General features: G+C 39.8%; 1 protein-coding gene across 1 annotated transcript in view; it reads left to right on the forward strand.

Annotated features, from left to right (window-relative positions):
- dnah9 (dynein, axonemal, heavy chain 9) overlaps positions 1-24562 on the forward strand; it is a 157027-nt gene that overhangs the window by 83112 nt on the left and 49353 nt on the right. Inside the window, exons 49-56 of the mRNA XM_069156240.1 lie at positions 297-493; positions 6155-6317; positions 6632-6755; positions 9488-9630; positions 12349-12510; positions 12771-13004; positions 23232-23312; positions 23882-24061. Of these exons, the coding sequence (XP_069012341.1) occupies positions 297-493; positions 6155-6317; positions 6632-6755; positions 9488-9630; positions 12349-12510; positions 12771-13004; positions 23232-23312; positions 23882-24061 (1284 nt within the window). The remainder of the gene's footprint in view (positions 1-296; positions 494-6154; positions 6318-6631; positions 6756-9487; positions 9631-12348; positions 12511-12770; positions 13005-23231; positions 23313-23881; positions 24062-24562) is intronic.

Raw genomic sequence — 24562 nt, forward strand, 5'->3', positions numbered from 1 at the left:
GACGCACAAAATCTCTCCAGTGAAACATTGGGGGCCTAACAGTTACCAGGGTGAAAATGAACTAGGTCACCCTCTGCGCAGCTGTGATATTCAGCTTTGTCCCTGTCCAGACTGTTTAAGCTTAACACTAATGTTATGCTGACAGGGGTGGTGTGTGGCTCTGTATGTTTACCCCTGCAATGTGTGTGTGTGTGTGTGTGTGTGTGTGTGTGTGTGTGTGTGTGTGTGTGTGTGTGTGTGTGTGTGTGCGTGCGTGCGCGTGCATGTGTGCATGTGCGTGTGCATCTCTCCCTCAGGACGTGGAGGAGACTCTGGAGCAGACCAGGCACATAAACCTGTACTGCCACTTTGCCCGTGGGCTCGGGGAGGCCAGGTACATGGCTGCAGAGTCGTGGAGCAGCCTCAATAAAACCCTGCTGGAGGTGCTGGACGGCTACAACGAGGTCAACGCCACCCTAAACCTCGTGTTGTTTGAGGACGCCATGGCTCACATGTGAGTGGAAGTTTGATTCTGTGGGGAGAGTGCAGAGAGGGGAAGGGAAAAAAAGTGGTTTTTTTGTAAGTTTCTTTATTGTCTGTCAAAGAAATCAACAGGCATCGCAGTTATTTTAGGATTAACAGTTCCATTTTAAAGACTGTCTGAGGCAGAGACAGGAAAATCATGCAGTGTACATCATGACACCCTAACAAAAATGCAGAGTAGAGATTCAATCAGAAAATGTCTTTGGATCTGAAGATTGGGATCAAATGGGTCTGTCTTTGTTTTAAAATGAAAGAAACCGATATAATTTGGGGAAACTTAGCCTGTTGATCCCCTGATCTGTTAAAGGTTAAGGTTGATGATGTTCTTTAATGGTTTCTTATTGTCAACAAATACCAAATCCAAATACACTGAATCTACTCACATGTGTTCTCTATGTATCTAAAACCTGATGCTTCTTATTTCTCTGTGTCATAAAGCCCAACAAATTATGAAAAGCACATTAGTGAGCCTTTTTGTGACAGTGGGCGACATGTTCCTTCATTCCCATGAAAGCAAACACTATAGTTTATTTGGACGCAATCCCACATACAGTGCCACAAATGCTCAACACCATGGATTAACCCACACATGGAAGTCGTCCCTGACACATTCCTTATTCACTCCTCTAAAACCTGCGGGAATCAGCTGTTTTAGGAAATCATTGGGAATAAAAGTACATTTGTCTGGAGTAGGAACTAACGGGGTTTGATCTGAGAGGCCGAGTAGGAAACAGGCAAATTAATAGGGACTTTGGTCTTTTAATGGAATTTGTTGATATGAAAAGTAGAGAACAAAGCCAAGGGATATGAACAAACCTACTAAAGTCTCACAGTGGCTTTAAGAACATCAGAGATAATGTGCTGTCAAACTAAAAACGTCTAATTTCCAGTAAAGGAAGGTAATGGGTGTATTGTGGAAGAAGTTATGTCTGCTTACTTGATGTTCTAAAGATAAACCTGGTGACAGCAGAAGATTTTTATTCTTTTATGATTCTACAAAGTAATTTAGAAAAAACAAAACACCACCAGGTTTTTGTTTTGAAAAGGTCATTCCTTTTATCTCTTCCATGCTCGTCTGCTAAGATCACTGAAAACAGTGTTTTCTAAAATGTTGGCATGGAGCAGAATTATCTAATAGACAGATTCAGTATCAGGTCCTCATTATTTCATGGGTAAGATGAGTAATTAACATACGTTTCTTGGAGAACAGGGAAGTGCTTACACTCACAAATGTAGCTTCAGAGACTGTTCCTAGTTATACTGTAACTGTGATACCATGTCAATTATTTGTATGTGAAATATTGAGGTCATATTGATAGTCATGGGAAATGTTGTCTGAATTTAAATATTTAAAGGAATTCGTGATTTTAGGTCAAGGGGCTGAGATAGTTTTAAATGTCTCGTAGTGAAAGCACTGATTAATGTTGAGGTGTCAGTTTAAATATAATTGCTGAAAGCATGTACAACCCCATTTGTGAAAAAGCTGGGACGCTGTGTAAAATGTAAATAAAAACAAATTGCAATAATTTACAAATCTCACATAACTATATTTAATTGCAAATAGAGCAAATACAAATGATCAAGTGTTGAAATGGATAAATGTTATTGGTTTTTGTAAAACATGTGCTTATTTCAAATTTGATGCCAGCAACACATCTTAAAAAAGTTGTGACAGGGTCATGTTTACCACTGTTTTGCATCACTTCTCTTTACAACACTCTAAACGTTTGGGACCTGAGGAGACCCGTTTCTGGAGTTTTGGAAGTGAAATGTTGTCTTATTATTACCTAAGATATAATTTTAGCTGCTCAACAGTCCAGGGTCTCCTCTGTCATACTTTTCCTTTTAATAATGCACCAAATTGTTTAAATTTGAAACAGGTCTGCACTGCAGGCAGGCCAATTTAGCACCCAGACTCTTATACGAGAGAGCAATGCAGTTGAAATACTTGCAGAATCCAGTTTAGCATTTTTTTGCTGAAATAAGCAAGGACTTCCCTGAAAAAAGAGGTTGTCTGGACGGCAGCACAACATAACAATGCTCCAAAACCTGTGTATATTGTTTAGCATTAATGGTTCCTTCGCAGATGTGCAAGCTACCCATGCAATGCGCAATAATGCATCCCTGTACCATCACAGATGCTATTTTTTTTACTGAGCACTGATCAAAATCTGGATGGTCCCTGTCCTCCTTAACCTGGAGGATGCAGCATCCATGATTTCCAAAAAGAATCTCAAATTTGTATTTGCCATCAAATTCAAAATGAGCACATATATTTCAGAAAACAATAAAAATGTTCTATTCCAACACTTGATATGTTCTCTTTGGTCTGTTTACAATTAAATATGGGTTAATGAGATTTGCAAAGCATTGCATTTTGTTTGTATTTCCATTTTACACAGCGTCCCAACTTTTTCGGTAACGGGGTTGTAAATTATTTGTTTAGGTCTTGAAGGAAGTTTATATAGTCTGTTAAAGCAGGTGAATTAACGTTTGAAAAGTAAGAGCTGAAAGCAGTCAAATTTGTATCTGAATATGTGCACAGCTGAAGGGGTTATGATATGACAGTTGACCTGTATGAAAGCAATTAAAGTAATCGAGATGAAAGCAGTTGATCGTTCATTTTAACAGGAAGAGATTTGAATTGAAATATCAGTTAAGTTTAATTTACATTTAAAGCTTTAGAGATTAAAGTAACTGTCAAATGAACAAAGATTAAAGCAGCTGAGGAAGATGAACTGTAAACAATTACTGTTGAAATAAAAAAAAGCACTCACAGTCACACTGTAAGTAAGAGCCCTTAAAATAGTTTAATCAATACTTGAAGATACAAGATGAAAGCACTTAACTGTTAGCCAAAATGTAAAAGATAAAAACAGCTGAAGTTCCAGTCAATGTCAGCTGATGTCCCAGTGGAAGAGATAAAAGCAGTTGAAATGTCATTTGAAACGTAAATATTTTGAGTTGAAAATGTCAGGTGAGTTAAATTTACATTTGAAAGTTTCGAAATGAAATCAACTGAGAAGTGTAGAAAAGCAGAACAGAAGATGAAAGCAGCTGATATGTCAATGTCTAGGATGTCTAAATGTCAGCTAATGTGTAAGCACCGATTTAATCAAATTATTTTTTATTCATATATAGCACCAAATCCCAACATAACTCATACCAGAACACTTAAGTTAGTAAGGGTGAGATCTTACAATCTTCGAGAGGTTCTCCAGCAGTCTCTGCCTATAGCAGCATAACTAATGGATGGTTCAGGGTCACCTGAGCCAGCCCTAACTATAAATTTTGTCAGGAAGGAAAGTTTTGAGCCTAATCTGAATAATAGAGAGGGTGTCTGATGGTGTCTGCCTCCTCAACCGAATCTGAGGACCTGGTTCTACAGTCGACGGACCTGGAAGCTGATGGCGCTGCCTCCTTCTGTGCTTTTAGAAATTCTAGGAACCATAAGTAAGCCTGCACTCTGAGATTGAAGCATTCTTCTGGGTTAATATTAGTAATATTAGTTAATAGTTATTATTAGTAGTTAATTATTAGTTAATATTAATATTATTATTATGAGGTCTTTAAAATATAATGGAACCTGGTCAATAAGGCCTTTTTATGTGAGGAGATTTTTAAATTCTGTTCTTGATGGCTTAGATTATACAGCATTTGAGGTCGGTGGTTGGGCACAACAATGAACCCCAAGTTGCTCCTTGTACCCAGCAAGTACCTTGCATGGCAGCTCTGTCGCCATTGGTGTGTGACTGTTTGAGTTTATGGGAGGCAAAAATTGTCGGCAAAATAAGGTGCTAATAAGTTCAGACCATTGACCATTTTATAGAGAGACAATGAAGAGAAACTGATTCAGGAGAAATAGGATATTCTTGCTAAATCTCATATACTGTCACTACACTGGATCAAATGGATTAACTAGAGGCTTATCACAGAGTTAATGCGACATGCTGATAATAAGGAATTTCAGTTTCCAATAGGTAACTAATGCAGCATCATTTTGAGAAGGATGATCCTTATTTTAACAATATTGTGCCAGTTAAAGAAGGCTGTTCAAGGGACTTGCTTTATGTGGGAGTTTAAGAACCCATCCTGGTCCAAAATAATTCTGCAGTTCTTCAGTTCTACTGGAGGCCAAGACAATGTCATATAGAGTAGCTATATGGTTACATAGTTTATGTGGTATTTTTTGGCCAAATACAAAAACTTTCATCTGACTTTATGCATTAATATAGTTGCGTGTCATCTGCATAGAGGTGGAAGGGTATATTGTATTTCCTAAAAAATGCTGTCTGGTGGGAAGCGTGTATAACTTGAAAAACAGCGGTCAAGTACAGAACAATGCGGAACTTCATGACTAACTGTTGTGCGCTTTGACTAGCCAACACTGACATGAATAAATTGGAATATATCTGATGAATAGGATTAAAAACAGCTGAGTGCAGTTCCTTTAATCCCAATGAGATGTTCCAGTCACTTCAATAAAATGTTGTGATCAGTGGTGTCAAATCCAGCCCTAAGATTTAGCAGGAAATGTATAGAGTCAGGCAATGACAAGATCATCGGTAACTTTCAGCAGTGCTGCTTCTATGATGCATTCTAAATCCTGACTGAAACTCATCATCAAACCATTTCTGTGCAGATGGTCACATTATTGATTTGCAACAGCTTTTTCAAGGATTTTAGAAATCCGGCCAGGTTTGATATCGGGCTACAGTTTTCTAAAAGACATTAATCAAGAGCAGGCTCTTTAAGTAGAGGTTTACCTCAAAGGTGTTGGATACAGATAGATTGATCACATTTGATATGTAACTGTTTAGTAAGGGTAAAACCTCCTTGAGCAGTCGAGTTGGGATGGGATATAAAAGACATGTTATTGTTAAAGATGAAACAGTTGTTGAAGTTAGCTCACAATCAACAGAAGACAAGTAGTCTGAATATAGATCAGGTCTTAAAGATGTTTCTAAAGCCAATGTACATGACAAAAACGTGTGACAGCTGTAGGAAGGATGTCATTAATATTTCCCCTGGTACTTACAATTTTATTTTTGAAGCTCATAAAGACATTACCATTAAGAACTAAAGTTTTACAAGGCACAACAGAGCTGTGACTTTTTGTCAGGCTTACTACAGTGCTGAAAAGAAATCTGGGGTTGTTCTTGTTTTCGTCTATTAATCATTAATAATGTGGTTTTGGCGTTATATATGATTTTTATATGGAAAACACTGCCTTTCCAGGCTAGGTGAAATTCTTCTAAATTAGTCTTTATATGGGTTTTCTTCCCCTATCTTTTATAATGAAATCATTTTATCTATTTAAAATGAAGAGACAAGAGGAACACTCATCTTGTTTTATTGAAGGCATAAAGATTCCCAGGAGCACCGTACAATTTAATCTGATACATCTCAATGAAACTGTGTGGCGGGGACGCCAGTGACGGGCAGTATTAAAGCAGAGAGAGGAGGCGACAGAAACTATCGCTGTTTGTTTGTCTGCTGCTGTTTGTCGTATGAGTCAGAGATATTTTTCATCGGCTTTTTCTTCCTCTACCTTTTATCTCACCCTTCCGCTGATTCCTCCTTCACACCTCTCATTCCTCCCTCCCCCGACTGTCTGCTCCTTCACATGTAGCTGCCGTATAAACCGAATCCTGGAGTCTCCACGGGGTAACGCACTGCTGGTCGGAGTGGGCGGCAGCGGCAAGCAGAGTCTGACCCGACTGGCTGCCTTCATCTCCAATCTGGAGGTTTTCCAGATCACCTTGAGAAAAGGCTACAGTATCACTGACCTAAAGGTTTGAAGTGGATTACTCACCACACATACCACGCTGGAAAAACATCCATCTGATGAAGTAAATTAGTCTCATATTAGGTCTGAAAAATGGTATTACATGCATACGGTTCTGCCAGCCAAGTGAGGCTTACCTGTAAGTTTTAATTTTAAACATGGAGGTGTATGTAAGTGGGAATCCACACAGTAACCGTGCAGCAACACAGGTCTCAGGCATGTATCACTGCAAAATAACAAATCTCTGGCCCTCTAACAGCCCAATCTCATTATGTGTGTCACTCTCCCACTCCAACTCTTTCTCTCTCCCTGTTCACCCAGAGTGACCTGGCATCCCTCTACATCAAAGCTGGCGTGAAGAATATTGGCACCGTGTTCCTAATGACTGACGCCCAAGTGGCAGACGAGAAGTTTCTCGTTCTGGTCAATGATCTGTTGGCATCGGGTAACAGCAGGCTTTGCTAATTACTGTGTCATGTTTTGCAAGAGAGAAATGCCTTTGCTTTGCCACGGCAGCAAATCATTGCGTTGCCATTTCTGCACCATTATTCATCAGCGACTAGACCTCATTGTGAGGAATTGCAAGGAAGGCAAGAGACTCACATTGAGATTTGTACTTGACATTTTAAGGGTGCAACCCATAATATAATGAATGGAGATCATTTCCTGTGAATACAAAATTATTGCAAAGTGATCCATGTGTACTAATGTTTGCTGCAATAATGTGGCATTTAGTGTAAATGAAATTAATATCACTTTATATATCAACAACGCTACACTCAAAAATCAACAGTGAAGAACGATCATTTATGCATGTTAGAATTTTGAAATATTCTCCATTTTACAATTTCTTTAGTGTGGATGTACTGCTGTAGAGACAGCCCTGACCAATTCAGCGCTCCAGGCTAGATTTTAGCTGGTGCCCCTTGAATCCCAGCCAATTTCACCACCAATCACTGTGTTCATGGGGAAGGTGTCTGGAGGTGGCCCAGGATGCGCAGGGGTGGAATAAAAATATATCATCTGAAGAGAGGATTAGATGTGACCATTAGGTGTTACATTATATAAATAAAAAAGCTGCTGATGGTGAAATCCAGCCAGTAGTAGCATCATTATAGACTCCAGGAAACACAGTCAAGTTGTTGTGGGCTGCTTTGTAATATTCCAAATCTATCATTAACTTTGAAAACTGCAAACTCAAAACTCACAATAAGAGTATAGTATGCAATTCTGAAACAACAATTGTAAAATGAAGTGTTAAAGTAATTTTTTTTGTTCACACTTGTGCTGACCAATTACCTAGGAACTATAATGTTATGTCCTGTAGCATGAGGGGCGGCACAGTGGTGCAGTGGTTAGCATTGTCGCCTCACAGCAAGAAGGTTCCGGGTTCGAATCCTGTCCTGGGCCTTTCTGTGCGGAGTTTGCATGTTCTCCCTGTGCTTGCGTGGGTTCTCTCCGGGTTCTCCGGCTTCCTCCCATCACCCAAAAACATGCACCTCAGGTTGGTTGGCGCCGCGGTCGTGGCAGCCTGTTGCAGCAGCTCCCCCTCGGGATGCTGCTGTAGCGAAAGAATTTCCCCTCGGGGATTAATAGAGTACAATAAAATTAAATAAAAAAAAAAAAAATGAAGATCCCTTTCATGAGACAGGGACAAACATGAGAAACGGTCCCTGTAAACACCCTCTGTGTTAGGCATCTAGGGGCCCTTTTCAAGAGTGAATATGGGGCTTTACACTCTATTTAAAACTCAAGATGGCAAGTCACATATTTGAACTGGTGTCAGTCTCCACCACATGTTACTGTGAATGGAAATTAGATGTTGTTCATATCTGAGATATAACATGGATGAATAATTAACTAACTTCACTCATGGTTCAAAGTGCTTCATTTCACAACAACAAACTGTACAACTCTAGAAACTCAGGAGAATTAGTCTGAGAACTAATAACACCCATACTGTTTGACACAAAACATCTGTGGTGGTTTAGAACAGTGCACTGAAACACAATCGCATTATCTCAGGGCATGCTGGGAAATTCTAGCTTCTTCCCCAACACACTGTAATGTGCTAATCAGGGTTTTATGGGGGTGTTAACTCCGTAACATTTGTGCAAAAGATCATCAATTAGTCCCTCTTGTTTTCTCACCCTCGCACTTATTAGATGTATCTTCTGAGGAGTGATATAACTGTGATTTCTTCCCTTCCCAATTTCAATTTCCCAGAATGCCCTCATCTTTTGTAACCTAAAAGGATAAAGCACCCGAGGTGATATAGTTCTAACTGTCAAGTTATAATATGTCCATGCCACATAATGTAAATTACTCTGAAGCTGCAGGGAGTAGCACAAGCCTTCGTCACACATTAGATAAAACAAATTATGCCAGTATAACAGCATATATAATTCAACAGAGAAATTGGCACAAAATAAGAAATAAAAACATAGCCGGCAGGTAAGCCTTGTGCCCACACTGACACGTGATCCTGCTGGCCCCACAGGCTGTGATATCAGCCTGTGGGGTTGAAACAGTTGAAACACCGCTAAGGCTCCCTAATGCCTGCCCGGTTACAGTTAGCCTGGTTGCTCACTCCTGAATTGCTTCACTTCGCTACAATCTTTCCAGGTGTTGTGCTCACTGATAAAAAAACATTGTTTACTCTTCCCACCCAGCTCTCATGCTGTCATCTTGACAACATGACAGAATGATCTGAATATCTGCTAGTTTGGTTCAGAGATTACACCAGAGAAGAACTAGGCCAACCCAGAGGAGCATTCAGGAAACATTAGGTCAAACAAAATGAGCACTTCAGCTCAAACATCTGAATTTAGATCAGGCAAGATACTAATAATCTTAAGGTGCTGTACATTAACATGTACTTTCCTTGGTCTGCTCAACTTTGCATCTGTGAGGCTGTGACTTGAAGTAGATATTTGCATCAGCATAAGTCCTCTGCATGAACTCCTGCTGCCACCCCCTCTATTAACACACCCACATTTGATACCAGAGTCTCAGTCCTGAGTGTCAGTTCAGATCCTAACGAGATAACAAAGTTCTCCAGAGTTCTCGTGCAAGTTTAGCTCACTAACAGAAAAAAAAAAACACACACACATTGACACCTGCCTGCAAACTTGGTAGTCTACCGAGCAGTAATGTGATTAATTTTATTAATTCAAGGGGAGATTCCTGACCTGTTCCCAGATGACGAGGTGGAGAACATCATTGGCAGCGTGAGGCCAGAGGTCCGCGGCTCGGGATTGATGGATACGAGGGAAAACTGCTGGAAGTTCTTCATCGACCGCGTTCGCAGGCAGCTCAAGGTGAAGCAATCAGGAAGTCATGCAAGCACCGGACAAAGAGCTGCATGTTCTTTGTTGCTGTAATTTTGCTGGCAATCATCCAGAAGAAAGTTGCTCTCAGTGGCTCTCTTCGGGGGATAGTTTGCCATTAATCTTTCTCACAGAGCTGCGTCAGTATTTGAACTGCATCCTCTCATAATATAGCAATAGCTTGCAGTCTCACACTCTAATTTACTATTCCAAAATACAAAAAAACTCTCCTACCTGGATAAACATCTGGCTTTATGATACGCCTCTCCCTGGGCAACTTTCTTTCCTGACATTTTCAGATGAACTTGATTACACTGGGAGGCGGTGGACGTCGTTATAAATCATCGGCATGAGCAGAAAAGCCGCCGTTTTGTTGCAGATAATTTCGCCAACGCGCTGCCGCTTCGTTCCCCCCCGGGGAAGGAGAGATTCCAGAGGGTTTGCTTATCCTGCTATTATTACAGTGTGCCCCGCATCCTCAGCCCCCATCTCACTCGCAGCCTCCGTGGGTTGGAGAGTGGATAAATAAGGAAGACGGTCTCATGGACACAGGCTTATAAAGAGTGGATTTCTAACCATTTCGGTTTCTGTCTCAAAATTGTCTGTCTGGATGGAAAGGGAACTTTCTCCCAAATGTCCACATATCTCATTCATAAAATCTGCATGGAATTTGTTAAGTGTGTGTCTGCATGTAACACTACGTTGAGTCTCATTTTACAACCTGGGCCAAAATTTAACCACATTATTTATTTTATTATTGATATAACTTGGTGCAGAAAATGCTTTGGGTTCATTGTTTTCTGACCTGAGAGTGTGGTATGAGGGGTAATATGAGGAAGGGGCCTCAGGGCTTGCTCTTTATTGTGTAGTGACCCTTTCTTGCTCCAGGGCCGAAATGTGCTGCATCTGTATGCTGTGGCTGCATCCTGTTCTATTTGCATTGCAGCTTCATCACAGCCTGTAAAAGTTCAAATTATCATTTGAATATTTGTATTACTGGTTCTGTACCTGCTTAATCACTTAATATTTTACTCTACAAGATAGTAGGAAACAGTAAAAAAAAAAAAATGGCCATTCAAATTTCCCAAATTTATATTCTGTTTATTTTGTAATTACATATTATTGAAGCAGCAAATATTCACGAGTTGTTAGGGTGAGTACATTTCAGCAATCTTTGCTATTTTTCTATGAATGTACTCTATTGATAGCTCATCATTTTCACTAGGTCAAATATCCAGTGAAATAATTTTAAGAATTAGAGCTGTTCAGAAACTACGGCACTTTACCCCTATCAATTACTGCATGCTGCATACTACGTTATGTTTAGTTTGCATTTGTATTTCTGGAATAGTTTTCTGTATTAATGAAAGGAAAATCATAGTCTCTATGCTCCTTCACAGACTTCTGAGGAGATTTGACATAAACAGTAAAACTAGTTATATTGCCGGGCGGCACAGTGGTGGAGTGGTTTGCAAGAAGATTCTGGGTTCGTCCAAAAGACATGTATGATGATTCTGAAAAATTGCACTATATGTGAATGAGAGCGTGAATGGTCTTTGTTTCTGTCTGTCTATGTGTTGGCCCTGTGATGGACTGGCGACCTGTCCAGGGTCTACTCTGCCTTCGCCTGAAGTGAGCTGCGATAGGCTCCAGCACCCCTGTGACCCTGTTCAGGATAAAGCGGGTTTGGATAATGGATGGATGGATAATTGTGCTGCACAAAGACAAAGCCATTACTGATTGAATATCTGTATATATAGGTGTTTAGTGTATATACAGTGAATATATCAGAAATATAGAAAAGTGCAAAGGTGTACCTGGTGGGCACCAGCACTCAAACTATAGATTACTTTATATCTGCTGTTTTAACAGTGAAAAACCATCTTTGTGTACACATCACCACAGAACCCAAAGCTGGATGGGCCTAAATGTGTCAAAGCCATGTTCCGTGTACTCTGGGAATTAAAATCAAATCTTATTGTTTCAGTTGATATGATATTTATTTTCCAAAATAAATTTGATTTAAAGAACCACAGGGAAGATAAGTGTGAAAAATAGATCTATATAATTTTCCAGGTTAGAGTGGTGGGTAAAATATGCTTTAATGAATGCTTGTGTAGTCTAATCCTCAGATAGGGGAAAGAAAGAAGCCCCGGAGCTCACGAGTAGGTTAAGCTGGCCCTGCATAGGAGCCACAGATTTGTTGCTTATATATTTTACATTAAATGTAGTTTAATCTTCAGTGTGTAAATGAAATGTCACAATGTGTGAGATAAGTGTGCAGCTTTTTTCCTTCTCCAGAGTTGATTATGATCTGAAGAGTCTTTGGGTGTGCCTTCTGCGTGTTTGTTTCTTCAGTCTAATGGTTGAGCATCTGGCTGAGCTTCTCAACAAGCCAGCTGTTAGTCTCCAACAGTGAGAATCAGTCTGACGTAGCCCACAGCTCAACACACTCCTTCAACTCACATGCTTGCTGGTGGCTTTATTTGCTTAATGATGTAGCTGCAGATAATTAATTTGCGGTTCTTCATTCCCCCTCTTGACCATGAAGGAGTGCTAATCAGAGCTGGAGTTCCCTGATTTTCTTTCCTCAGTCTGACTGTGACTGCAGTCTCACTCAAAGAGAAAAGAAAATGACTATGATCTGCCGTATCTGATTTTATACTCAATTCTGCTCGACCTTGGTGTGCGCGTCTGTCTGTGTTGCAGGTGGCTCTGTGTTTCTCTCCAGTGGGCAGTAAACTGAGAGTTCGCAGCAGGAAGTTCCCCGCGGTGGTCAACTGCACCGCGATCGACTGGTTCCACGAGTGGCCACAGGAAGCACTGGAGTCTGTCAGCTTTAGGTTCCTCCAGGAGGTGGAGAATATCGAAGTGAGAGCACTTCATACCTTTACATACACACACAGGGATGAAGGTACCCACAAAAATAATGTTCACTCTCTGAAAATATAATTTCTAATGTCAGCCACCGTGACACCGTGAATGTGATACTAATTTCAAAAGCAGACTGGAGGCCCTGAAAAATTACATTCCGAGCCCACGCCTCAGGAAATATTTCTCTCCTGCTAAATCTGCACAGTCATCTGCTTTTAATGTCAAATAATCACTTGTGTGACTTGTAATTCTTGCAGCCCCAAGTGAAGGAGTCGGTCAGTAAGTTCATGGCTTACGTCCACATGAGTGTCAATCAAACATCCAGGGAGTACCTGGCCGTAGAGCGACGCTACAACTACACCACCCCCAAGTCTTTCCTGGAGCAGATCAAACTGTACCGCAGTCTGCTGGGCCAGAAGAGCAAAGACCTCGCCACCAAGATGGAACGGCTGGAGAACGGCCTGCAGAAGCTTAACAGCACATCTGCTCAGGTACGCACCTTAAAGTCCCTCTTTACTCTCAAATATGTTCTGGTCAATAACATGTCTTGCATGTTTGACCTTCATTGCACCTCAGTTTGGCACTAACAGACTGTTTTCAAATTCATGTGCTGACAGTGGAAAGTTTTTTATGAGTGTGAACCTGGGGCAGGATTTGTGACATCATAACAAAGACTCTTAAGGAGCAACTTACAAAAGTGCGATGTGGAAACTTGAAGTCTCCATTGTACAAACACTCCGTTTTTCAGTATTCTGGGAGACATCCCGTATCCAGTAGTTAAACTTTTGGAATGAAAAACATTTGCATGAATTCAACTATTAAGCTTTTTTCATGTCAAACACAAATTATTTTTCAAACCAGAGTTTTGTATTATTCTTTGCCAAAAAAAATGCCAACAATCTTTCACATGTCTTTTCCCCAGGTTTTATACAAAACATCCCCCATTTTAGTTTCAATGCCCAAAACAACACGGTATCTTTTCTTTGATATGTATGAACTATCCTGTCTCCACATGCTTCCTTTAGTAGCGGTTCTGGGTTGATGTTCATATTTCACAATCTCCATCAACAGAGACAGATTGCCATGGAAAAAGCTTGTTCTTGACTTAAGAACCAATAGTTCACAAATAAATCTCATCACAAGGCTTATTCAGTCATTGTTAGAATTAAAATGTTACCTCAGCATCTATCTATCTATCTATCTATCTATCTATCTATCTATCTATCTATCTATCTATCTATCTATCTATCTATCTATCTATCTATCTATCTATCTATCTATCTATCTATCTATCTATCTATCTATCTATCTATCTATCTATCTGTCTATCTATCTATCTGCCTGCCTGCCTGCCTGCCTGCCTGCCTGCCTGCCTGCCTGTCTGTCTGTCTACCGATCGATCTATTAATATTATCTATTAAAATCACGGTGTTTCTCAAGTTCATGGACTTTGCAGTTAATTATATCCATTAAAAATATCAGTCCTGCTAAATCTAAGTATCTAAGTATCATGTTTGTCTGAGTTTATATTTGATTGAGTTATGACTCATAGCAGGAGTGCCATTTTTGACACTAATTGCAGTGATTGGATGCTGAAGGGTTTATTGCTGTCATAAACTGTTTACTTGTTTACTGCTGACAGAGTTGATAATCAGGCCAGATCAGTGGGCAAAAAAAACAACAATAACTAACTTTATGCTGTTCTTATAACACTAGTGTGCAACCAAAGTTGAAAAAGAACTAAAGTTTGCTTTTAATTCAGTTCTACCTGTGTTTGTTGCGAATGAATGGCATTCACCCGAGGCAAAGACTGAAGCTGAGAATCACTGCAGCAGTAACGTTTTTGAAGTGTCAGCTGTTTATCTAATAGTTGACAGATTATTTGGAATAAAGAATTTGTATAATATAATTTATGAACTGCTGTAATGTTTCCATGCATAGAATGATTAACTCTCAACAATAATAGGAACATCCTACATGCTTTATGATCCTCTTCTGTTTCAAAGCCTCGTTTTGCTGCCTTCATACTGTAGCTGTAGCTCAGCTTCAGTTTGTGCAGAATCCTGCTGTCAGGATAATGACAAAGACCAGATGCTCCCACATCACCCTGATCTTAGTGTCTTTGCACTTGTGAGTTTCTTTGACAATCCTTGTCAAAAATCTTTCTAATTACATATTAGACTTAACATAACCAGGCACCAGATTTCCTCAATCAACTAGCTACTGCTCAAAAGGCATGTAAGATCTGCTGAGTTAGGCTTTCTACCTCTCCCAGAGTCCAGGTTAAAGTCAGGGAATCATTTATTTTTTTTATTTTTTTTGTGCTGCCCTTCTGGTTTTAACAATCTTCCATTTAGTATTCAGTCTGCAGAATCTCTAGAAGAGAAGCTTTGTCCTGACTGACTGATAAATATGTTGTTTGCATAATACAGAGCCGTTACCACCAGACTCTGTGTTCCGATTTGAGAATTATCTTTTATCAGTTTTTTGTTCTCAGAGCTTCGTATGATTTATTTGGCTGTTTTATCCTTTTTTTTTTTTTTTTTTTTTTTTTTTTTTTAATTTCTCTCCCTCTAAATATGTATTTTATTCTTTATTTGTGTGCAGTTACTTTTACAGTTTCTTGTTATGGTTGTTGTACTAATAGACGTTTTTTACTGCAGACATTTGGACTTGTCATTGTAGGGAAATTACAGGTGTATTAATGATGGCTGCATTCCACTAAGGGGAAGTCCTGCTTGTGTTCTTGTTCATTCACTGTCATTCTGTTTCTGGGACATTTAATGGAACTAAGCCATTATTAATACATCTGTGCTTTATCTACAATGACAAGTCAAAATGTCTACTGTGAAAAAGGTCTATGGTAGAAGTAGTAAAAGCAATGATAGTGGTAGTGGTTTGAATAACAGTTGTAATCACAGTGCTCGTCGAAGCATTAAAATCCGATTACACCAACATTTAGAGTAGTCCGAATTTTGGCAAACTGTTCCAATAGAATTATAGGATTTTGTGGATGAGGTGAAATTAATACGTTATTGTTCTGGGTTTTGTTCAATTCTTGTAGATATTGCGATGCAAATTTTCCCCGTGGACCAATAGCAAGCCACCATGACGGTGCTGACCTTTAAGAGTCAGGAAGTCTACAATGGAGGAAGCTGTCTCAGTGTATAAACTGCCCCACGAAAGAGCAATAGTTTACAGACAGTTATGAAACAACAGTTAATGGTACAAATATTTATTTTGAATAAACTGTACAAATGGCCCATTAGCAGGGTTGTTGGCTCAAAGAGGTTTTTTTTGTTTTTTTTTAATAACATAACTTTCTATTGTAAAATGTTGGACAATGGTGAACAAAATACAAAGAGGAGGTAAACAGAACTGTTGAGAGAATATACAGAGAAACTTTGAGAGCCATCCGGACTGACTAGCAACAGGCTGGCCTGGCAACAGTGAGCTCGCCAGATACAACAGTGCACTGAGTTGGCCTGCAGGTAGTCACAACCTCACCAAGCCTCCAGCTCCGTCTATTGAGCAATAACAATAGAGGTGGCAGAGTTAGCTGGAGTAATATTAGTAATAACAGTAATAGAATCAGTTGTCATTCAATCATGATCATGTCGTCGCAGTAGTTGTATTAGTTATATTAGTGATAGTAGCAAAGGGGGTGGCACTAAAGGCAGTAGTAGAAGTAGTAGTAGTAGTAGTAGTAGAAGTAGTAGTAGTGGCTACAGTAGTATTAGTAATAGAAGGAGTGGTAGTTGATGTAATAATGGCAGTAGCTGTTGTAGCAGCTGTTGTAATAAAGTACAATAGTATTATTAGTAAAAGGAGTGGTAGTTGTAGTAATAATGGTATTAACACTTGTAGTAATACTTCTAATGAAGTGTAATAGTATTGGTAGAAGTGATAGTTGTAGTAATAATGGTAGTATCAGTTGTAGTAATACTTATAATGAAGTGTAATAGTATTGGTAGAAGTGATAGTTGTAGTAATAATGGTAGTATCAGTTGTAGTAATACTTGTAATGAAGTGTAATAGAATTAGTTGTACAAGTGGTAGTTTTATTGGTCGACTGCTACTGTCCACCAGGTCCATACCTTTTGTATGCCATACACAGCCAGTTACCATGACTAAACTATACATAAAGCAGATCAAATACAGGGCTGATTTTTGTTTTCATTTGTTATGTGCAATGTTTATTTGCATCATTTAATGTTTCCCTGTCTAATATCTACACCTGGATCCATTTGTTCAAATGTTTACCATCTCTACACCTTTGCAGAAGAGAGCCGTATGAATAATGCAACACAAAGAGTGTGAGAAGCAGCCCTAATTATAGTGGGTCTACTACACTGTGAGGGTGAATGCAAAAGACACACACACATACAATCTCACTCTTACATACCATGCATCTCCACTGCTTTGCATAAACAAGCCCACACATTTCCACCCGCACAAAATCACAGATGCATAAACACCCCTTACAAAGCAGTGACGTCAGTGTTGAAAGACGGAGTGTCCTGTGTTTTTGTTTGCTGTCGCCCATTTAATGTAAGGCAACCACACACACACACTCACGCACATACATATATATTTATATATGGGGTGTATGGTAATTGAGAAGATTTCTAATTAGAAAGCAAACCCTTTACAGAGGCAAGCCACCATTAGCGCACCCTGTGTGTGTTAGTGCAGCCACACAGATCGCTGCCCTATTATAAAGTACTGTTATTTAACATTCTGGGCTACAGAAGCTGCGGCTCACCAGGGGCTGCTGTGGTCATGATAAACAAGGACCAGGAGGGTTAAAGCAAGGGATCTGTGTGTTTGTGTGTTTGTGTGTGTGTGTGCGCGCGTGTGTGTGTGTGTGTGTGTGTGTGTGTGTGTGTGCGTGTGTGTGTGTGTGTGTGTGTGTGTGTGTTGGAGGGACTGTAAGAGATGCTGTATAAGTGTATGAGTCATCTCCTCCCCAGAGGACACATTAGTTCCATGTTTTTTTTCCTCTTCAGTTTTGTGGAGGTAGTGTCCTACCTTTGGCTGCTCATTTGTGAGTAGTGATATCTACTGTATGTGTAGCAGCAATATCAATATTTGCTGTAAGTGCAGTACTAGTAGAAGTATACTGCACTGAGAAGTTGACTACTTGTACTAATACAAGTAGTCAAAATTGTAAAAGTAGTCACAATATAAATAATAGCTGTAGTTTTAGTACTAATAGTAGGACAGCAGTAGCAGATGTAGGAACTGTAGTAATAACAGTAGTTGTACTAAAGCAATAGGATGACATCCCAAAAAACAAACCAGCCTGTGAGAATTTTTTTGACCTTGTCTCCACTTTCACAGAGTGGTCTGTGATGTCGGCCAATAGGAGAAAAGAACGCTCTTCACACAACTACAACCCACACTGTCCTCTTGGTACAACCCACACAGTGGTCACACAGTTGATTTCCTTTTTCTTGTTTTTGTTGAGGCTTTTCCAAACACTTGACAGCTAGTGTCATTCAAAGCTTTGTACGTTCTTGTTTCTGGTGGTCAGTCTCTGGAACAGAGGTTCTTAAAAGACAGCGAGCTATAGGCATTTTCGGACCAAATAGTTCTAAGGACTTTATTAAGGGGAACTACCCTCCCAGAACTAAATTGGATCTAAGGCCTTTTACAGTTTGCATTCACACCACCAATAGGAATTCTGAAATGATGTAGCACAGTTGGTGTAATGCTGCTGGAACACAACGGAGGGCCGCTTCACTACTTTTTTTCTTCAAGTTAGGAAATAAAGTTGTCTGTTTTTTTTTTAAATTCATTTATATATTTTACGAGGGTGAAGAAGTATATGCCATTGAAGAGAGTCAATAAAAACAAATGAAATGGTAAAATTTCTCAATTACATTTAAGATGTGGTGCTTGATTCACTTAAAGAAACATGAAGCCTCCTTATCCGCTACCATTTGCGCTGTCAGTTAGTGCATTAAGCGTCAATACAAACTCAACAATTAAACCTACAGTGCTTTATTAAAAAGAAAAACCTCATAAAAAGGCTTTCATCGTGAAACATTTGCAGAAAAGGGCTGTGACTGAAGTCAATGAATAATGATCACACGTTAGATGAATAATCCACAACAACCTCTGCTACTTCAACAAACAGCATCACACCGCTGAGTAGCAGGACATAAACGGAGCAACTTTTGACATTTCTCTTCGTCAATTGAAGTCCCGCTACATTTCCTCCGAGGTGTATCGGCTTAATAAAGCATGGACTTTGTTGTCCATCCATTTTCCTCAGTATCGTGTGCCTCCATTTGAAACTCTTTCCACTGCTGTTTTAAATGACTTTGTTTGTCGCTGTAGTTTACCCAGCTTACTTTTTACAAGGTGTTTTAAACATGGCAGTCGCCCTCTGTTTAAACAATCACTGTACATTTACTGGGAAAGTACCCAGCCAGGGTTGGGAGCTACAAAAGTTGTAGGAAAGTCAAAGGCTGCGGACACAAAAAAATGGGGAACTCCCTGTCACTGTTCTTAGAATTGTGAAATAGTTCCTGTGGTCTGTAAACGCCTTACAATTGGTTTGGTGCCACCATGTAGTCCGTCATGTCTCTCGGTAAAGTCACAGCAAGAATATATCTCATCAGATTTAAAAAAAAAATTGTTTAGTCTGAACCTGCCTTATAGCATAATACTTATAGTCATAAAAGTAGTAATAGTTCAAACCACTACACATGAAAAGTAAAAGTATTAGTCATGATAGAAAAATGATATTCATAGTAATAATAGTAACAGCAGTAACAAGGTTCCTAATATATTTAGTGTGGAGTTATTAGACGTAATCACTCCAAACCAATATCTGCCTCCTTCTGACAGCTCTTTGCATTGGAAAAAAATGCAAAGGGTTTCCCTTAAAAAGTAATAACAGGAAACAATAGACCCCCCCCCCCTCCACCCCACCCACACACACATATACACACCCCTCCCTCCAATGCAAAAACAAACCAGATGTCTCTTTGTTGCCTGACTGAAGCTATACTTAGTCACAGCGGCAATGAAAAGCCAAACACTTAAATCCCAAACTCTGTTGAATTTAAACATGTGCTTTGAGACCATAAGCCATCACACATGTGGATGAATGGCTATAGTCTCTTGCTTTGGTATCAAATCTTATCTCGCCTTAAGAAACAGTTGTTCTAATTTACATTTCCAGCTGCAGGGAGTGAGAGTGGGTTGTCTCATAATGACTGTCAGGAGTAAAAATGAAATGTTTTTTTTTTCTTCTGCTTGCTTTTCCATCAACAGTACATAAACACAGGAGCAGCTCAGATGTATTGAATATCACCCTTGTCTACCACCAATTAGTTTGTCGCCCCCCGTCCCCCCATCCCTCCACCCCCCTCCTTTCTTCCCCCCTGCCTATTCATCATGTTGATAGCTCCCTTGGTGCTCGTCTAATGTTGGTGCTCGTCTAATGTTCGACCAAATCTTTTGCACGGAATCGTCGCAACCCGAAAGGACCGTCTTCCCTGTGGCATGATTTCCTGTTTGTTAATTAGCTGGAAGACAAGCATGAAAAACAGTCTGTTTTTATTTCCCCAGTGCAACGTTTTGATGGAGTCGGACGGTAATACGGAGCCCTGTTTGTTGGGGAGTTATGAGGAGTTTGTAACAGCTTTAATTTATCTTTACGACCGTCCTTGGTCTATGAATTTGAGTGTGCGTATGTGTGTGTGTGTGTGTGTGTGTGTGTGTGTGTGTGTGTGTGTGCTGATAGCAGCTTTGATCCTAAAGCTTTTATTTTTTTTCCCCAGATATGCATGCCATTCATCTTTTTCAGCCCCTTTATCTGCTTGGACAGGCTACGATTTTTTCTTAGTACTGGATTAAAGGTCACATGCATGGTCCATGGCACAATCCTGCGGGGCACACAATGTTATCTGCAAAGGTTTAGGCCTTTTTGTGAAGCCTATTTGTTGGACTTCCCTAAGTAACAGAATCCTATTTATTCCATTGAAGAATTGAGGAGGTGTTTAGGTTTCAATTAGCTGGCCATTGAGATCGATCAGCGATTGTACTCCTAATAAGATCCAGTGATGATACAAACAACACAAACAAATGATCAGTGCTTTAAAAGTGGCTGAGAAATTCAATTAGATGATAGCGACAAATTCATTATACATGATATACACACTGATTGCAACTTGTACCATTTAATGAGACAAAAATAGATTATTGTCAGCAGCCCACCCATATGCTCTATTGACTACTACCCTCATATTAATGCATCTCTAATTTTATTCCGTCTGTCATATGTGGACTGCGGAACCGTTGTTGTTTGTGTGTATTCATGTTTCACTTAAAGTAACAATTCAATACTTTTAATTTATTTCAGATATCAGCCTCACATTGGTGGTGTTGGGGTGTAGTTACTGTAGCTTAGAATAAAATGTAGAAACAATGCTAACGTGGCTCGAGCTAAAGTTCTGAAATACACCAACAGCTCTAAAGCTGAGCAATTAAAACAAGGAACAAATCTTGTGTCTTGTAGAGTCCATTGCTGTGTTCCAAATGGCGTACCCACGTACTAACGTTTACTATTTTGAGTGCGTTCACGCTGTCAAATACAGAAACATGCAATGCACTACAAGTACCAGGATGATGCACTCAAAACTGGTCCAAAAAATAAGTGTAAAATTCTGGACACTTTTCACCCTAAACAGTTGCCATCTTGGCTCTGTTGAGGAAGGGGCAGGGCCACCGACTCAAAGAATTTTCAAATTAAGGCTGCAGAGGGAGCTGCAGCTGTTCCTGAACAGCTGTTCATGCCCTCAGCTGTTCATGAGGCCATGAAAACAGGATCCTTTCTAGGTAAAATAATTAAAGCTGCAGATATTTTGACAGGTGATGTGTTCATATGCTGAGGTTATTTCCGGTCAGTGCAGAAGGGTAGTGTGTGATTTGAAACAACACTACTCTGACGAAGTTCCTGCACTGCACAAGTAAGACTCCTCACGTACAAGAACACTATGTGTCCGTGTACTAAGAGAAGTATGTCATTTGGAACAATGTTGGCTCGGACCAACCACATATTAGGCATCTTTGGCTTAGATGTATGTACGTGTGATTTTTCATCAATGCAAAAATGAATTTGTGATTTTACAGAGTTACATGCTTGTGTCATGTTCACATCGTTAACCTGTGGCACTTGAGCTGTCGCTTGCCAAACAGCAGCAGTGAGCAGTGACTTCCTGTAGTGCTTTTGTCATTATTCAATATCTCACAGCTCTTGAGACTTATGCTGTGTTCCAAATAACACACTTCCCTTAGTTCACTAACAAACAACACTAACAAAACAAACACATTGCACGCTGCTGTTCTGCATTGACCAGAAAGAACCGCAGCATGTGAACACATCACCCGCCAACATATCTGCAGCTTTAATTATTTTACCCAGAAATGAACATGCTTTAGTGTCCTCTGTTTAACACACTCAATAAACACGCTGATGGCTTCTGTCCAGCAGCAGTATGCTGGTACTTAATGAAAAATAAACACTGCTGTGGTGTTTTCGCAACAGCTGCAGCTTCCTTAGACGCCTTAATTTGAAAATTCAGCACGTCGCTCGTCCCGCCCCGTCCTCTACATAGCCAAAATGGCATCGCTTTAAGTGCCCGGCGTTTCACACTCATTTTTTGGACGTTTTGAGTGCAGCATAAGGGTACTTGTAGTGCAGTGCATGTTTCTGTACTTGACAGTGTGAAGGCACCTATGCACTCAAAATAGTGCAGTCTGTTATGCACTAAAAGTAAAGTGAGGATGCTTTCAAAAATAGTGTCATTAATATTCCTTCTTAAACAGTTACATAAGTACAAAGTGCAGTAAAGAAAAACAATCCTAAATCAAATCAAAATTTGGTGTGAGCAACTTTTGCTTTTAAAATGGCACCAGTTCTCACTGGTAGGTTGTTCCAAGCATCATGGAGAACTTGCCACACTTCTTCTGTGGATTTAGTGTTTCTCCCTGTCTTCTGTCTCCTCATGTAATCCCTGACTAATTCCATCTCCATAATGTTGAACTCAGGGCTCAAAGCTGGGCATACCGTCTGGTACGTCAGGAAAATGAAGCAAACATGCTTATTTCCATAAGGTTGTGTGTGGGTTTTTTTAGCTGTGGTGACAGTAGTGACGACATCTGCAGAAAGTGGAATTGTCGATATGTAAGGTATTCAACGTAAGAAATATGGTAACAAACAACTGAGATTGCCAAATGTGACAAATGAAACTGGCATATTTACCTCATTGACGTCCCCATTTTGACGCTATTCCACTTGTGGACATTTGTAATGTGCTTTAAAATGTAGCAGCCAGCAAAGTCAATGAAAGAGTTGATATGAACATGAGTGAAAACACTGCAGCTACTACTACAACTACTAAAAATAGTAAAGCATTTATAAAAATACATACTATTTTTAGAGTGCAAATGTTTTGTATATTTTTGGTACTCTTAAACTGTGCTTTTTCACTACTGCAATTTGCCCATGAGAAAACGTCATCAGGGACCTTAAGTCTAAAGAATAGACTGATGAACAGAACATGTCATTTGGAGAAGCTCTTTCATATTGGCCCACTGAATATGATCTACTGTTCATTCATCCAGATCTTTTGCCCTGGCAGCAACATCAGCCAGTCACATCCTCCTGACCTCCTGGTCTCCTCTGTCTCATCCTCTGATAGGTGGATGACCTCAAGGCCAAGCTGGCTGCTCAAGAAGTGGAACTCAAGCAGAAGAACGAAGACGCTGACAAGCTGATCCAGGCAAGAAAACACTCTATATTATATTATATTATATTTTATTTTATGACAAGATATATTATATTTTTTTTTTACTTAACTCGTATCTCAAATAGTGTATAGCCAGGCACATTGTTTTGATTTTAGTTACCCTGGTTTTTAGATTAAGATTTCTCCATTGAACATCTCTGTTGCGGTGCCAAAAGAAATGAAAATTGACATTTGAAAAAGTAGCTGCTTGTCCATCCAGAAGCATCATTGTTACTGAAGTTGGGAGTAGAAACTTCTAACGACTGTGTGAGAAATTCAGAGGAAGCTGAGCTTCAACCTCTGTTCTTTTTCATCTTCTGTTATAGATTGATGTGCGATCTGTCAGTGGGGGAAACATCAACATGCTGTACAATGCTTTTCTGAGCATTCTTTGTTCTGTGTTTAAAAGCTTTTGATGTTGCCCTCTTGCTGATTTCCAGTACCATAAAACAAACTGAACACTACAGCTTGTTTAGAGGGTTATTTTTTTCAGTCCATCCATGCTGTCTTTCTAAGCCAGGGACTGAACTTGCACTATTAAAAATCCTGCGTGCTCTCCTCAGGTCGTTGGGATAGAAACTGAGAAGGTGTCCAAGGAGAGGGCGGTGGCTGATGAGGAAGAACAAAAGGTAGCAGCCATTGCTGTGGTGGTCAGCGGTAAACAGAGAGACTGTGAAGAGGACTTAGCCAAGGCCGAACCAGCTCTCCTAGCTGCTCAGGATGCCCTTAACACTCTCAATAAGGTCAGTTAGTCTTTTAATCCCCGCTGCGCCTCATTGATTTTCTCCATCATACTTTTCTATAGTATTTTTTTCTTTGATAAGAGGGGTTGTGTTCTTTTTTCCTTTGTTTGGTTTGGTTTTACCAGCTTCAGTGGAATAAGTTATGTCCACACAGCCCTTGAACTGTATAAAAGATTATTGAATCACAGGATTTAGTGGGATCTTTGCTAAAATAATGTCTTCTTTATGTTCTGCAGGCATTTTACTTCATCCTTACATCCTCTGTAGGTTTATGAGCAGCCTGGGGGATTTTTGAAAAACACCCTCTGTGTTTAAAAGGTGCTCTCTGTTCAAACAAGCAGAACAGACAGTTCAATCACTGCTTAGAGCTCTCTAAAGATGCCCTAATTAGAATTCTCTGTTGTCTTCTCAAAGTCAGCACAGGTATTTCTTCCTTTATCCTAATCCTTTCCTTTTTCACTCTTTTTCCCCACAGAAGACCACAGAGTTGTACGGTTGTTC

This window comes from Embiotoca jacksoni, unplaced genomic scaffold, assembly GCF_022577435.1.
Source record: "Embiotoca jacksoni isolate LCO1_2020_lvr unplaced genomic scaffold, fEmbJac1.0.p SCAF_20, whole genome shotgun sequence".
NCBI lineage: Eukaryota > Metazoa > Chordata > Actinopteri > Embiotocidae > Embiotoca > Embiotoca jacksoni.